The 16,998-nt window shown below is 29.8% G+C and overlaps 2 protein-coding genes across 2 annotated transcripts; both read right to left on the bottom strand.

The window, feature by feature from the left end:
* Nucleotides 1-1,567: 1,567 nt before the first annotated feature.
* LOC124296038 (ATP-dependent DNA helicase pif1-like) lies at nucleotides 1,568-3,532 on the bottom strand. Its single transcript, XM_046746299.1, has one exon. It carries the CDS (start codon nucleotides 3,530-3,532, stop codon nucleotides 1,568-1,570), a length of 1,965 nt encoding a protein of 654 aa, XP_046602255.1.
* A 105-nt stretch (nucleotides 3,533-3,637) lies between these two features.
* LOC124296037 lies at nucleotides 3,638-5,788 on the bottom strand. Its single transcript, XM_046746298.1, has one exon. The coding sequence runs from the start codon at nucleotides 5,786-5,788 to the stop codon at nucleotides 3,638-3,640; it is 2,151 nt and encodes a 716-aa protein (XP_046602254.1).
* Between the last annotated feature and the right edge of the window lie 11,210 nt (nucleotides 5,789-16,998).

The raw sequence follows: 16,998 nt of genomic DNA, 5'->3' as shown, positions 1-16,998 counted from the left end.
TCAATCCTTTTTTCTTTTCAAATAAATTTATTTTACATTTTTTACTTGAAATTTAGTTCGAAGTTGACCTCTTTCGTTTTGGGGACTTCGGGATGTTTTTGCTGTGGAATGATGAATTTTTTATCATTTTCTTTACATTTCCTTGTATAATTTTCATTTACCATACATAGACGGACCACTCTTCGTCGTCCGTCTCAAGCAACAGCTCCTCCTCTGCTGCTTCTGCTGCTGCGCACAGCAGATCATCTAATCCGTCATCTTGTTTTGGTAAAATAGGCGTTAAATTATTTGCTTAGGGACTCATACGTGTTTGACTGTATTTTCAAATGTCGATATTTTTTTCTTTTTTTGACAAATGATTGTATATAAGTAATTATTTTTCCATTTTTAATGCCTAGCTGTAGAATTCACTGGTAATGATTCTCAAAAAGTGTCCGGCTCTTTGGTCTGCCGAGTTGAATTTGGATTTACATACTATTATATTATATCGATATGCTTCACCTGGTATTTTCTCGCTCGACCGCTGCAAAACCTCGTCGCTGTCCTGTTTCGAGAAATTTTCATTAATTTTATCATACTGCTTACTTTGCTCTTTATTCATTCATATTTCCAATGATATACTTACTTTGTTCGGCATGTTTGATTTAATTTATCTGTTTACAAAACAAAATATCACTAAACTGGGTAGCGCTCACCTATTCTTATTTTTTTGCTTCTTTTTATTAGCTACGGTGTTTCATTTGAACTGTCAAATGTCGGAATATAATTATTTGTAATTAATTTTGTTGTTGCATGTATAGGTATAATAGATATGTACTTATATATTTTTTTATTTATCTAGAAATTTAATATGGTATGAATATCGTAGAAATATTTGCAATTTTACATCAACAAATGTGTACTTTTATCATTTTTTTATTTCTGATAATTTACATTTTTTTCTCACCTTCAACTCAGTCAATACATCTTTATATCTTTTTTCTAATCTTACTATTTGTTTCCTAATTTCATAGGCTAACTTTTATTTTTTCACAAGTTTCTATTTCATTGTATGCGTTTCGGCTTTTTCACCAAATGACCGACACGTGTGAATTTACATCTGAATAATCACAAAATAAGAAAATACTCAGTGGAAATGATTTATGTATTTGAACATCCAATCACAAATCGCGATTGTTTAAATTTCCATACGTTGTGCTTTATTTCCTCTTTATCGTTTTATGCTGCTACCTATTTTTGCATCTTCTTGCTCCTCTTGGCTTTTCTTTCTCTTTTCTCTGTTGTCCATTTTTTCAGTGATTTTTATATTCTTGTTGGTTTTCCTTTCGTTGCTGATTCTGTATTCCTTTTATTTGTATTCTCTTCTCCTTTTTCTTTCACTTTCGCTTCTTTTCTCCTCTATACAGTACTTTTTTTTCCTTCTTCGTATGAGGTCCCGGTGGAGTTAGTAGAGGGGGTCAACCCCTCGGCCTCTCGAACTCCTATCACCTCCTGTGCATTTCTCTTTTAAGTTCATCCATGTTTATTTGTTCGTTTGTGGCCTTGATGAATATACATTATGCAGTATTTATTCAATAATTTCCTTGTACACAATGTTCTTTATTGCATTTTCATTTTTTTTCAGTTGAATTTTTATACCTTTCTTCGACCTGCATCGTGACAATGCAACGTAGAGTTGACCATGTCCAAAGATTGGTCGGTCAATGAATATTCCCACGTGGTCAAAACTTTGTCCTTGTGATTTATTTATAGTTATTGCAAATGCCAACCTGACTGGAAACTGTCGCCTATGGAGGATAAATGGCATATCTGTGTCTCCCCGCGTATCTAATTTAATTCTTGGTATTTCTACTATTTGCCCTTTTCGCTCTCCGATTAGAAGTTCACCAATCAAAATTCTAGAGTGAATTTCTCTTACAACTAACCGTGCTCCATTGCATAAACCATCTGATATTGATAAATTTCGCAATGACATCACAATTGCTCCGACTTTCAGCTGTAGATTGTGTGGTGGTAAACCTGATGGCGTTAATCCATTTAAATACTCTATCGGATATCGCAGAGTAGCTTCTTCGTCAAGTGCTGCATCTGCAGTATCAATTCCTTGTAATGTTGCGTAATCTATGCTTTTTGATTCGAATATATTGCCATCCATTCTGCGTAGTATCTCTGTATTTAACTGATTAACTTCGACATTCAATGGAGCTAAGATGGCTCTGTTTGTTAATTCATCAAGTGGCAAATTTCTTGGATATAAATCGTCTATTAAATTGTTGCTTTGTATTTCTTTCTCTGGTACAAACAACTCCACTTCTCCATTACCTATATTAAGCAACCACTCTGAAAACTTTGCGGCATCCTCCTTTGCTCGCATATTTTTTTTCAAGCTTAATTTTTCAAATATACTCCAAAGTGTAGAGTATTTGATTGTTTCCTCTATTATTTGTTGTTTACCTCCTCGTTTCACAATGGGTAAAACTTGTCTGAAGTCTCCACCTAGTATTATAGTCTTCCCACCAAACGGTGATGCGTCTTCCATTATATCTTTTAACGTTCTGTCGATCAATTCTAAAGCAATTTTCGGTATCATCGAACATTCATCCCATATAAATACATCTATACTTTGTATTTTTTTCTTCATCGTTGCATTTGTGAAAATTGTTCCTTCCTTTTGCAGTGTCAATGGTAATCCAAATGTTTTGTGCGCGGTTGTGCCATATGGTAGTAAGATGGCTGCTATACCTGTCCAAGCAACACATGCAACATTTTTTTTTTCAGATTTCAACATGTAGTACAATGCGTTGTATAAAAATGTTTTTCCTGTTCCTCCTGATCCATCGATGTAAAAGCATTTTTCTTGCTTTCTATCAGTACTTTTGTTATCCATGATATTATCAAAAATTTGTGTATAAATTATTTTCTGATCGTTGTTTAATTGCTTCACCAGTTCATTGCCTTTCTTTGCAAAGGTTTCTATATTTTCCACTGTTATTTCTTCCGCTTCATTTTCGAAAATTATCTCCGGTATTGGTAAGTAAAAATCTGCACATGATCTTGCCTCAGCTCTGAGAAGATGCTCAATTGCACATAGTGCTCTATTTTCATGCTGATCCACGAAGTCTTCAGATAGTGCTTTCTTGTAAGTATTCCATAAATCTATCGCGTTCGATGGCATTTCACCGATTAAATACCACACAAAAAAATGACGTAACCGTTTCGGCATAAGTATTGAAACAGCTTTGTCGAATATTTTGAAAGCTTCGTCATTTGTCGCAGTTAAACCCATATCCACTGCAGCCTCTCTAAATGTATTCCATTCCTTCCCGTTTACAGTGCGTAAATCTATAAAACTCTTTGCATTTGTCGCATGTCCAAGGATTAGTTTGAGGTGAAATCTTTCGGAATCCCTTGGTGAAACATTTGTCATTCTACTAACTACTTGACATGCATATTTTCTTTTTTTCCACGTTTTTGTTGCTTCTTGAAACGAATAGTAATCTGGCGTGTTCGCGTAAGTTGTATTTCCTGCCATTTCATCTATGCTGTTCAATTCAAACCATGTAATAAGATGGGTTCTCCACTTTTTTTCATTTGTAGCGGCTTCGACTTCTCTACCTCCCTCAAACGTTGCGTATTGCTACCCCGGTAGGTCTACAGGTAAGCGTGTGACGGCATGACTTCGTCCATGCATTGGCAGTTCTAGTATACGCCAAGCTGCTTCCATCGGTCCTACGTAACGCGAATCTACATAATCCTGTATTTCGTTGATTATTGGCTGACCATCACTCTCGCTGTTTGAATCAGTTATCTGTACTCTTGCACGATCATGTCCCTTGTGGATGTACTTGAAGACATATTTAATAGCCATTATTGACGCACAATATTCTACGTTCATGTGGCAGTCGTACTTTGCAAGTAGGTATGGATTGTGAGGCACAACCATGCTGTTGTCTACTTGGATATTTCTTCCTTCCACGCGGTTGCGGTAATAATTTATGTCTGTATTTTTTCGTCTGCGATACTTTGGAAAACCGCCACCGCTTATATCAGTATTTTCCACTAAGTCTTTCGGAAATTTCTTTGAGCATGACTTCGTTACCGAATTCCAGCATGGTATTTTGGATGTGTGAGGGCCGTGTAGCATGTGTAATGTGACAGATTGATATAGTTGTTGATGTATTCGTTTGTCTGGTATTTCTGCAGATATAAAAATGTCAATTGCTTCTGGAGTCAAAAGTTTGTCATTGTTATTTAAGATAAATAGTATGTGAGCATGCGGTAAGCCTCTTTTCTGAAATTCAACTGTGTATACGTATCCTTCAATCTTTCCAAATACTGAACCGCTTTCGATTTCCTTTAGTGCCTGTTGTAGCCGCATGTTGAATATTCGACAAGCTATTGTTGGAATGTCATTTACAGTAGTACCTGTAGGAAAATCTTTCAATACCGTACATATTTCCGGCCACTTAGGATTACATGTCATTGTAATAAATAAATCCGGTCGTCCAACTTTCCTTGTTATTGCCATTGCATCTTGGTACTGCTGTTGCATATGTCGCATGCTGCCGAAAAATGATGATGGTAAAATCATTTGGTTCCCAAGTCTTGTTCGATCCGACGTATTCGCTTCACTATTTGATATGTGATCAGTCATTCCTTTGTAAGATTCTACACGCAATTGCTTCTGATTATTTCTTAAAAACAATAAACGCTGCGATTCAATTGTGAGATATGCGTGAATCACATAGTGTTGTGTCAATCGTCCGCTCCGCAACAACTGATTCTGTGCTTCGCCTCGACGTAAGGCCAATCGATGTCCATAATATTGAACAGGAGAGATTTTCTTGTTTGTTCCTACGTGTTTCATATTATAGCTCCATCCTAAATCACCGCTCGGAAATAGTAATGGAAAAGTCATTGGATCAACGTGATGCGAATATCTCGGCACATATCCAACTGCACGGTCTTGTTTTGGAAATACTTGTACTTCTATATTTTCAGATACTGCCCCGTCATCTGAAACGATCAGAGCTGCTAGCTCACCACAAGTTGGCGCATTGTACCGCCGTCTATCGTCTTCCTTGAGTGCTATAAAGTTTAATCTCACCAGGCTTTCTCCCTTAACAAATCGCTCGTACGTTGTTTTAAAATTTGCTGCATAAGGATTGATATCTATTATCAGTCTACCAATAATTTCTAACAGATTTGCTCTTCTTGCATCATTTTCTCTCAGCGCTAGCTGAGTTTGTACGTCGTAGATGTAAATTTGTCCATATCTCGGTCGGTTATTGTTTGCGGTCTCTAAACTTGTAGATATTTTGTACCTCACATCCCCGATTATTTTCATCACATATGGTCCTGAATTCCCCATATCTGCCACGGTACAATTAAATGATGCAAACGCAAACGCGTCATTATATGATCGTATATGTTGTCTGAAGTGTCTTGATACTTCGTCATTCCCTTCTCGCAGACGTTGAAGTACATCAGGATATTCCGTTAATGGTGGTAATGTTATTTTTACTCCATGACAGCAATTATTTGCCACCCTTCCTGTTTCATATTTGAACCTTTCTGCATTGCAATGTTTACATTTTACGTTCATTTCACCCATGTGTAGTTGTTCTACAGTTTTAAAAGTGCCTTTTTCAATATCCCCGTTGTAACGATGCTCAGCAATGATGAATTCACTGTTCATTGCTTCCACTCGTTCTCTGTTTCTGTCTAATTCCAACCTGTCTCTGTTATCTTCTATTGTTTGGCTGAATACACACAGTTCCTTCTCCATCGATTTCAACGTATCACTGTCACTTAATATTTCATCACAAACATGAATTTCCGACACGTTATTCTTGCTTATAAGTCGTCGACACACGTTTTCGTCTGTCGTTTTATCTCGTTGTCTCTTGCTATCCACTTCAATTCCTTCTATGCTTGCTTTTCTTTTTTTCATCAATCTAAGCTTCCATTCGTTGGTTGAAAATTGGTGTTCCTTCTCTATTGGTATCGATCTATCTCCTTGACTTGCTGAATTATTTTTGCTACCGCTCTGCCCGTTATTCTCCAAAATCACCTTCTTTATATTATTTTTTTCTCTATATTTGCGTTGCTGTTCACTCCGCAAAAAACGTCTTTCTTTTGTGGTTAACATAGATCCTGGTCGTCCTCTTGCCTGGTTATAGAAATATTTGTTTATTATTCTTCTCTGGCTTATTTGGTTATTCGCACTTACAATTTTATTTTCCTTTTTCTTTTGTGATACGTCCGACCATCCACCGTCTCCATCGCCTTGTCTGCTGGTTGAAACTCCTTCTTTCTCCATTGTCATCGTAAATCCGGGCTGTCCTTTTGACTGTTTGGTGATATATTTAGATTTACTATTATTTGATTGTTACTTTTCATACTTATTACTCACTATCTGAATTCTATTTTGGTTCTGCAAGACATCAAAGTGTCCACTGTCTCCGTCGCCGGTAAAGAGTAGTGAGAATTGTATTTCATTTTGTGATCCGATCCGGTGCGGATGAATTTGTTCTTCGCGATACACGATCAAACATATTTTAAAAATGTCCGCAGCTGCAGCTAATTCTGCTTCTCCCCCATATATTCCATTTTTCTTCATGTGTGATTTGTAATCACCAGGTGACCTAATCACAGCACCGTTTGACTCATTACCTGTAATAAAACCCGCAAATGTAGACCAATTATCCACTATATTTGAAACGATACTTAGTCTCACCTCTGCGTGTCGATCTTGAGTCCCGTATACACAATACGCCAACGCGCGAAAAAGACAATTCCCGTCGGGAATCATCTTGATAATTTTCATTTGCATTGTCATTTTTTGCGCGTCATTAACAGATACCTATGAAGATATTTGTCATAAACAGCCGATGACAGCTGTCAAAGGGTTTCCTAGATGCTTTTTGTTTTGTTTTCGGGATCTCGGCCCACCGCCGACTTCATGCGTATACTATTGTTATTATAATCTTTTTTTACTATTGTTATTATAATCTTTTTTTACTATTGTTATTATAATCTTTTTCTACGTTCATTTGTTTGAAACTTTTTTATTAGATAGAGAGATATGTGAGCAGATAATTGAAAAATATGTAGAATTCTTCTAATAATTATGTATAATTTTGGAAAATTCAAATGATGTTAAAAAAAATTTTTTTTTTTAAATTTCATCTTCTCTCAATCGTAAATTGATTATTATAATAAATATATATATATATATATACACACACACACACATATACATATATACATATTTATAACAATTTATATTATACATCAATATAATAGAATATAAATGGAGGTAATTAGATTAAATAATTTATTGGAATGAAAAATGATTCATTCAAATAAATTATTCTTCTTAAATTAAAGAATAGTTGATTTTTAAAAATTAAAAATATGAAATTGAACGAATAATAATTCATCTATCTGTGTGTTTTCGGTAAATTTCATAATTATTTCCAATTCATTGTATAAATGTTCCAAATTACAATTTATAAAGTAAATTGAATGGGATTTTTCTGAAGAATAATATTTTCATTCCAAATAATATGTGAGCAGATGATTAAAAAATACATAGGATTTTTCCAATAATTATACATAATTTTAAAAGATTTAAATAATGTGAGAAAAAATTTTTTTTTAAATTTCTTTTTTTTTAAAAGTAAATCAAAAATTGAAATATATATATATATATATATATATATATATATATACACACACACATATAGATATGTATATTCATATATATTTATATTATACATCAATATAATAGATTATAAATAGAGGTAATTAAGTAAAATGATTTAATAAAATAAAAAATGATTCATTTGAACAAATCATTTCTCTCAAATTAAAGAATAAATAATTTATGAAAATTAAAAATATGAAATTAAATAAATAATAATTTATCTATTGGTATGTTTTCTTTAAATTTCATAATTATTACTAATTTATTGTATAAATGTTCCAAATTACAATTCATAAAGTAAAGAAATGGCATTTTTCTAATGAATAATATTTTCATTTCAATTAATATGTGAGCAGATAATCAAAAATATGTAGGATTTTCCTAATAATTATGTACAATTTCAAAAATTTGAATCACGTGAAAGAATTTTTTTTTTCAAAATTTCTTTTTTTTTAAAAGTAAATTAAAAATTATAACGTATATATAGTATATATATACAAACACAATCATATACATGTATGTATATTTATATATATTCATATTATACAATGATATGATAAAATATAAATGGAGGTAATTAAGTTGAATGATTGATTAGAATGAAAAATTATCTATTCAAATAAATTGATTTTTTTTAATCTGAAGAATAATTGATTTTGAAAATTTGAAAATATGAAATTAAATGAATAATTATATATCTATCTGTATGTTTTCTTCAAATTTCATAATAAGTTCTAATCCATTGTATAAATTATCCAAATGACAATTGTTAAAGTAGATCAGATGGCATCTTTCTAATGAATAATATTTCTATTTTAATTAATGTGTGAGCAGATAATTAAAAAATATGTAGGATTTTTCTACCGATCGTATGTAATTTTGAAAAATTGGAATAATGTGAAAAAAATTTTTTTCCTTTCAATTCCTCTTTTTTCAAAAGTCAATTAAAAAATTCAATATATATATATAAATACACGCACACATACATATTGTGACGTGGATTTTTCTGCACCTCGGTCACTCGGAGAAAATGACCGAGAACTTACCGCGTGCACAATAATTTGGCGTCCACGATGTACCCTGGATCTAAAACAATATCGCAAAGTTCTTGTTGGGCGCCTGGCGTGATTAACACGCCTCGAAATCAGTAATACGCTATTCCTCGGGCATATGCTCGATAGCTCAATACCGCGGAGAGGGAAGGGGTAATTTTTGGAGAGAGAGAGAGAGAGAGACACTCGAAATATACATCCTATTTAACAAAAGTAAAATAAAATCTTATATTTCACAATAGCGGTGATACAAAACAAAAAAAAATATAATTCAAAAATCGCTCATCGCGAGTCTAAAACTAAATAGAAAATTACGCGTAACCTACTCTATTTCTTACTCTAATGAGCTCGCGGCTCCCTAACTAAAACGTCCCTCGACGATCACAAAATCCTCATACGCAGTTCTCAATTTGCAAATTCGCCATTTGTTCTCCATGGCGGTCACTGCTCGAAACGAAACTAAAACTAATTATTCGACGGTGCGCCGTCAGGTCTCGCAACTTAAAACACCATGCTCAAACTTCGCGTCTCAACTGCTGCGCAACGCAACGGCAATTTCGACTATACAAACTAATTATTCGACGGTGCGCCGTCAGGTCTCGCAACTTAAAACACCATGCTCAAACTTCTCGTCTCAACTGCTGCGCAACGCAACGGCATTTTCGACTATACATCGCCTAACCTCGACTAAACACTATCTTAACTAAACGTAAACTTAACTAAGCGCAAGCACCACTACATTTAAATTCACCTAAACACAAGCTCAAAGTAACCCAACTCAAACTACCTCATCTTAAATAACGGGTACGGAACTCAATGCAGGCGCAACCAAACGTAACCTAAACTATACGAAATCGCAACGCATCCGAACTTAATTCTTTTCAAAATCCTCCAAAAACGTTACCCACTAATCCGAGCACTCCAATTCGGTGCTTCCCGACCTACTCGAGAGGTGACACAAAAAGAAAACGATAACGCGGCTCGACCCGGTACGGCGAAATTCGGCTATACTTGGTTTCACTAACGAGAAAGATTCAACTAAAACCCGTGACTCTACTCAACTTTTTCAGAAACTCAAAATTTACTTTACTCTAACCCGCGTACTCAGGCTACGGTCATCAAGCAAGAGAATCGGCAAAAGAATTTCGAGTACTTTTCTACAACGCAAATCCAAAACGGCCATCCGTTACTCGGCAAGCCTTTTCGCAATTATGCTCGAAATTCAATCGCGGGGATAGAAGCAGCGCTTACCTCCTACATCCTTGCAACCCCCTTTCCATTCCCTTCGCGATTTTTGTGCGACTCCATTGCTTCGCGAAACTCCCCAAAACGTGACTACTAATCACGACCGCCAGAACTAGAGTGGTTTCAAAAACCTACCACCTGCCGCAACACGGATCTCGATACGCCATCCCACAGGTGACGTCATACCCCCAAGAATACGCAATAATTGATCCGTCATAGATTTCGTCGATCGCGCAACTCGACGCGCACCTTCGATAGCATCGCTGCGCAGAACTTAAAGCTAGCTCGCAATTTCGTCCTCCGCGCAGCTCCATGATGTCTTGGCGGTGAGCGTGGTGCTCCCTCGTCGCTAGTCGGTCCGTCGCAAGTTCGCTGGTCAATTGTTGGCGGGGTGAAGGGGGGAGAGGCTGCGGCGCGCCGGCCGCCAGCGGGAATCGCGTCCACCTTGGATTCCCGCGATGCGGGGATCTGCGCCGGCTCCCCCTCCGCAGCCTCGACATCCTTCCTTCGCAATTGTCGCTAGTCCGCCACTTCGCACTTTCCTCGAATTCGGTGTCGACTTCTTGCCTGATGCCGTTGTAGCTCGAAAAATAGAAAAACAAAGAAAACTGAAATATCTTACGCTGGTCGCTAAAGTGTCCCCTCTCGTAGTTTCGGATGCGTGACTCTAGTCCTGGCGCTCTTTTCCAAAAACTTCGCGACTCAATTTCGGAAATTCCTAAATTTTTGGTTCCGCCCAGGTTCAAGGAGCCCCTTGTAACGGGCATCAAAAATGCCACGTTTCAATATATATATATATATATTTATATATATTTATATTATACAATAATCTGATAGAATATAAATGAAGGTAATTTAGTAAAATGATTTGATGAAATAAAGAATAATTTGTTTAGACAAATTTTTTTACCCAAATTGAAGGATAAATAATCTATGAAAATTAAAAATAGCAAAATACATAAATAATAATTCATCTATCTGTGTGTTTTCGGTAAATTTCACAATTATTTCTAATTCATTGTATAAATGTTCCAAATTACAATTTATAAAGTAAATTGAATGGGATTTTTCTGAAGAATAATATTTTCATTTCAATTACTATGTGAGCAGATAATTAAAAAATACATAGGATTTTTCTAATAATTATACATGATTTTAAAAGATTTAAATAATGTGAGAAAAAAATTTTTTTCTTTGAATTTTCTTTTTTTTGAAAGTGAATTAAAAATTATCATATATATATATATGTATACACACACACACATATATATATGTATATATTTATATATATTTATATTATACATGATTATAATAGAATATAAATGGAGGTAATTAGGTTAAATGATTGAATAAAATAAAAAATGATTCATTTGAATAAATTATTTTTCTCAAAGTGAAGGATAATTAATTTTCAAAAATTGATAATATGAAATTAAATAAATAATAATTTATCTATCTGTATGTTTTCTCTCAATTTCATAATTAGTTCTAATTCATTGTATAAATGTTCCAAATTTTAATTCATAAAAAACTTGAATGGCATTCTTCTGAAGAGTAATGTTTTTATTTTATTTCATGTGTGAGCAGATAATTAATAAATATATAGGATTCTTCTAATAATTATATATGATTTCAAAAAATTTAAATAATGCGAAAAAAAATTTTTTTTTCAATTTTTTTTTTCTTTGAAGTAAATTAAAAATCATCATCATAAATATATACATATATATATATATACATATATTCATATATATTTATATTATACATGATTGCAATAAAATATAAATCGAGGTAATTAGGCTGAATGATTCAATAAAATAAAAAATGATTCATTCAAATAATTTATTTTTCTCAAAGTAAAGAATTAATAATTTTCATAAATTGATAATATGAAATTGAATGAATGATAATTTATCTATCTGTATGTTTTCTCTCAATTTCATAATTAGTTCTTATTCATTGTGTAAATGTTCCGAATTACAATTCGTAAAGTAAATAAATGGCATTTTCCTAATGAATAAGATTTTCATTTTAATTATTATGTGAGCAGATAATTAAAAAATATGTAGGATTTTTCTAATAATTATATATGATTTTAAAAAATTTGAATAACGTAAAAAATTTTTTTTTTTTAAATTTTTTTTTCTCTAAAAGTAAATCAAAAATTATAATATATGTATATATATATATGTATATATATATATATATGCAATGCTCACACAATACATGTATTTATTTATATACATTCATATTATACATCAATATAAAGAATATAAATAGAGGTCATTAGGTTAAATGATTCATGAAAATAAGAAATGATTTATCTAGATGAATCATTTTTCTTGAATTGGGGGAAAATTAATTTTTAAAAATTAAAAATATGAAAACAAAAAAATAATAATTTATCTGTCTGTACGTTTTCGGTAAATTCCATAATTATTTCCAATTCATTGTATAAATGTTCCAAATTACATTTTATAAAGTAAATTAAATGGCATTTTTTCAATGAATAACATTTTTGTTTTAATCAATATGTAAGCAGATAATTAAAAAATATATGGGATTTTTCTAAAAATTATATATAATTTTGATAAATTCGAATAACGTGAAAAAAATTTTTTTTTCAAAAATTTCTCTTCTTCCAAAAGGTAATCTGAAATTATAATATCTATATATATAAATATATATCCACACACAATATATATATATATATATTTATATATATTTATATTATACATTAATATAAAGAATATAAATAGAGGTCATCAGGTTAAATGATTTATTGAAATAAGAAATGATTTATTCATATGAATTATTATTCCTTATTGAAGAAAAATTGATTTTCAAAAATTAAAAACATAAAAATAAAAAAATTATAATTTATCTATTTGTATTTTTTCGGTAAATTCCATAATTATTTCCAATTCATTGTGTAAATGTTCCAAATTACAATTTATAAAGTAAATGAAATGGAATTTTTCTAATGACTAATATTTTTATTTTAGTTAATATGTGAGCAGATGATTGAAAAATATGTAGGATTCTTCTAATAATTATATATTATTTTAAAAATTTGAATGATGTAAAAAAAATTTTTTTTCTCAAAAATTTCATCTTTTTTCAATAGTAAATTGATTCTCATAATATATATATATATACACACACACACACACACGTATATATATATATATATATATTCATATAAATTTATATTATACATTAATATAATGGAATATGAATGGAGGTAATTAGGTTGAATAATTTATTAGAATGAAAAATGATTCATTTCAATGAATTACTTTTCTTAAATTGAAAAATAGTTGATTTTTAAACATTAAAAATATAAAATTAATGAATAATAATCTATCCATCTGTATGTTATCGGTAAATTTCATAATTATTTCTGATTCATTGTATAAATGTTCCAAATTACAATTTTTAAAGTAAATTGAATGGGATTTTTCTAAAGAATGATATTTTCATTTCGAATAATATGTGAGCAGATAATTAAGAAATATATAGGATTTTTCTCAGAATTATATTCAATTTCAAAAAATCTAAATAATGTGAAAAAGATTTTTTCTCTTTAAATTTCTCTTTTTTTAGAAGTAAATCGAAAATTATAATATATATATATATATATATATATATATACACACACACATATAGATATGTATATTTATATATATATATATTATACATTAGTATAATGGAATATAAATGGAGGTGATTAGGTTAAATAATTAATTAGAATGAAAAATGATTTATTTAAATAAATTATTTTTCTTAAATTAGAAAATAATAATATTCTCATTTCAATCAATATGTGAGCAGATAATTCAAAAATATATAGGATTTTTCTAATGATTATACATGATTTTAAAAAATTTGAATAATGTGAAAGAAATTTTTTTTTCATCAAATTTCTCTTTTTTTGAAAGTAAATCAAAAATTATAATATATATATATATATATATATATACACACACACATATAGATATGTATGTTTATATATATTCATATTATACATTATTATAATACAATATAAATAGAGGTAATCAAGTTAAATGATTTAATAAAATGAAAAATGATTCATTTGAACGAATCATTTTTCTCAAATTGAAGAATAAATAATTTATGAAAATGAAAAATATGAAATTAAATGAGTAATAATTTATCTCTTGGTATGTTTTCTTTAAATTACATAATTATTCCTAATTCATTGTATGAATGTTTCAAATTACAATTTATAAAGCGAATTAAATGGCATTCTTCTGGAGAGTCATGTTTTCATTTTATTTGATGAGTGAGCAGATAATTAAAAAATATATAGGATTCTTCTGATAATTATATATGATTTCAAAAAATTCAAATAATGCGAAAAAATTTTTTTTTTCAAATTTTTTTTGTTTAAAGTAAATTAAAAATCATCATATATATATATATACATATATATATATGTATATATATATATATATATATATATATATATATATACATATATATATATATATATATATATATTTACTTATTTACTATAATTTATTATTTTATATATATATATATACATATATATCTATACATATATTTATATATATTTATATTATACGTGATTGTGATAGAATATAAATGGAGCTAATTAGGCTGAATGATTCAATAAAATAAGAAATAATTCATTCGAATAATTAATTTTTCTCAAAGTAAAGAATAAATTATTTTCAAAAATTGATAATATGAAATTAAATGAATAATAATTTATCTATCTGTATGTTTTCTCTCAATTTCATAATTAGTTCTAATTCACTGTATAAATGTTCCAAATTACAATTCGTAAAGTAAATAAATGGCATTTTCCTAATGAATAGGATTTTTATTTTAATTATTATGTGAGCAGATAATTGAAAAATATGTAGGATTCTTCTAATAATTATATATGATTTTAAAAAATTTGAATAACGTAAAAAATTTTTTTTTTTTAAATTTTTTTTTCTCTATAAGTGAATCAAAAATTATAATATATATATATATATATATATATATATATATATATATATATATATATATATATATATATATATGTATATATATGCAATGCTCACACAATACATGTATTTATTTATATACTTTCATATTATACATCAATATAAAGAATATAAATAAAGGTCATTAGGTAAATGTTTCATGAAAATAAGAAATGATTTATTTAAATGAATTATTTTTCTTAAATTAGAGAAAAATTAATTTTCAAAAATTGAAAATATGAAATTCAATTAATAATAATTGATCCATCTGTATTTTTAATTTAAATTTTATAATTATTCTCAATTTATTGTATAAATGTTCCAAATTACAATTTATAAAGTGAATTGAATGGCATTTTTCCAAAGAATAATATTTTTATTCCAATTAATATGTGAGCAGATGATTGAAAAATATATAGGATTTTTGTAATGATTAAATATCATTTTGAAAAATTTAAATTATGTGAACAAAATTTTTGTTCAAAATTTCTCATTTTTTGAAAGTAAATGGAAATTCATAATATATATATATATTAGGGTGCTTTTTTTTTGGACTTTTTTTTTTTTTCGGTCCCATCGTGAAATTTTGTGAGAAATACAACAAAAAAAATTCCCTGAAAGATTGAGCCCTTAATATTAATATTGAGTGCTCGCCCAAGTCATGTAACGATTTCCCGCTTAAAATACACGTAAACTTCAATTTTTTTCTTTAAAATATCTACAGTTCAGAGGCATTCTATGGTGTGGTCTAGAACGTCAGTAGGTTTTCTTCGGAATGAAATGCTCTACAAAAGTGCTCATTGCGGTGAAGTCGTAACTCACACCGGCGAAGTCGTACGGGCCACCCAAACCCAATTTTTTCATGAAATTCTTGTCTTTTTGCCCGTATCTCGTAAATAATAAGAGCTACAGAAAAAAATACTCTACAAATTTGTAGGAAATTTAATTTACAATAGATGAGAAATAATTATGAAATTTAAGGAAAACATACAGATAGATAAATGAATATTTATTTGATTTGATATTTTCAATTTTCATAAATATATTATTCTTGAATTGAGGAAAAATAATTTATTTAAATAAATCATTCAACCTAATGACCTCTATTTATATTCTTTATATTAATGTATAATATAAATATATATAAATATATGTATATATTGCGTGTGCATATATATATAATTTTTGATTTACTTTTGGAAAAAGAGAAATGTTCGAAAAAAAAAAATTTTTTACGTTATTCAAATTTCTTAAAATTATATATAATTATTGGAAACTTTCTATACATCTTTCAATTATCTGCTCACATATTAATTAAAATGAAAATATTATTCTTTAGAAAAATCCCATTTAATTTACTTTATGAATTGTAATTTGGAACATTTATACAATGTATTGGAAATAATTATGAAATTTAAAGAAAACGTACAGATAGATAAAGTATTATTTATTTACTTTGATATTTTCGATTCTCAAGAATTGATTATTCTTTACTTTGAGAAAAATAATTTATTTGAATAAATCATTTTTTATTTTATTGAATCATTTAACCTAATTACCTTCATTTATATCCTATTATATTAATGTATAATATGAATATATATAAATATATGTATATATGTATATGTGTGTGCGTTGTGACGTGGTATTTCGTACCCCGTCACTTTGTTCGATTATCGCATTCCCCTAGGTGCAGATATCGCTAAAAATAACGAAAGCACGTCTGAGGCCAATACTCCAAAAATGAACGACTAATTATCTTTAAGTTAAATTCTCTTTACTAAGCTAATTGTATGCTATTTTCTAATTCTGTAATGCTCTTCGAGAACCATCTGCGAGACCTTCGCGTCAGAATACCAGGACACTGCCTGACAGGGGTCACGTACCAGCTCAACATCGACCACCACCGACTACAGACGAACGAATACCGCTGAAACCACTCCCGATGGATGCCTTTCTAGTTGTCAAA

This window comes from Neodiprion lecontei, unplaced genomic scaffold, assembly GCF_021901455.1.
Source record: "Neodiprion lecontei isolate iyNeoLeco1 unplaced genomic scaffold, iyNeoLeco1.1 ptg000106l, whole genome shotgun sequence".
In the NCBI taxonomy this organism is placed as follows: Eukaryota; Metazoa; Arthropoda; class Insecta; order Hymenoptera; family Diprionidae; genus Neodiprion; species Neodiprion lecontei.
Note: the sequence above shows the minus strand (reverse complement) of the source record. Positions and strands in the feature narration are given on the sequence as shown.

Excerpts from the sequence above, each read along its gene's own strand:
- LOC124296038 (XM_046746299.1), bottom strand. The coding sequence starts at position 3,532 with ATGGCAGGAAATACAACTTACGCGAACACGCCAGATTACTATTCGTTT.
- LOC124296037 (XM_046746298.1), bottom strand. The coding sequence starts at position 5,788 with ATGGAGAAGGAACTGTGTGTATTCAGCCAAACAATAGAAGATAACAGA.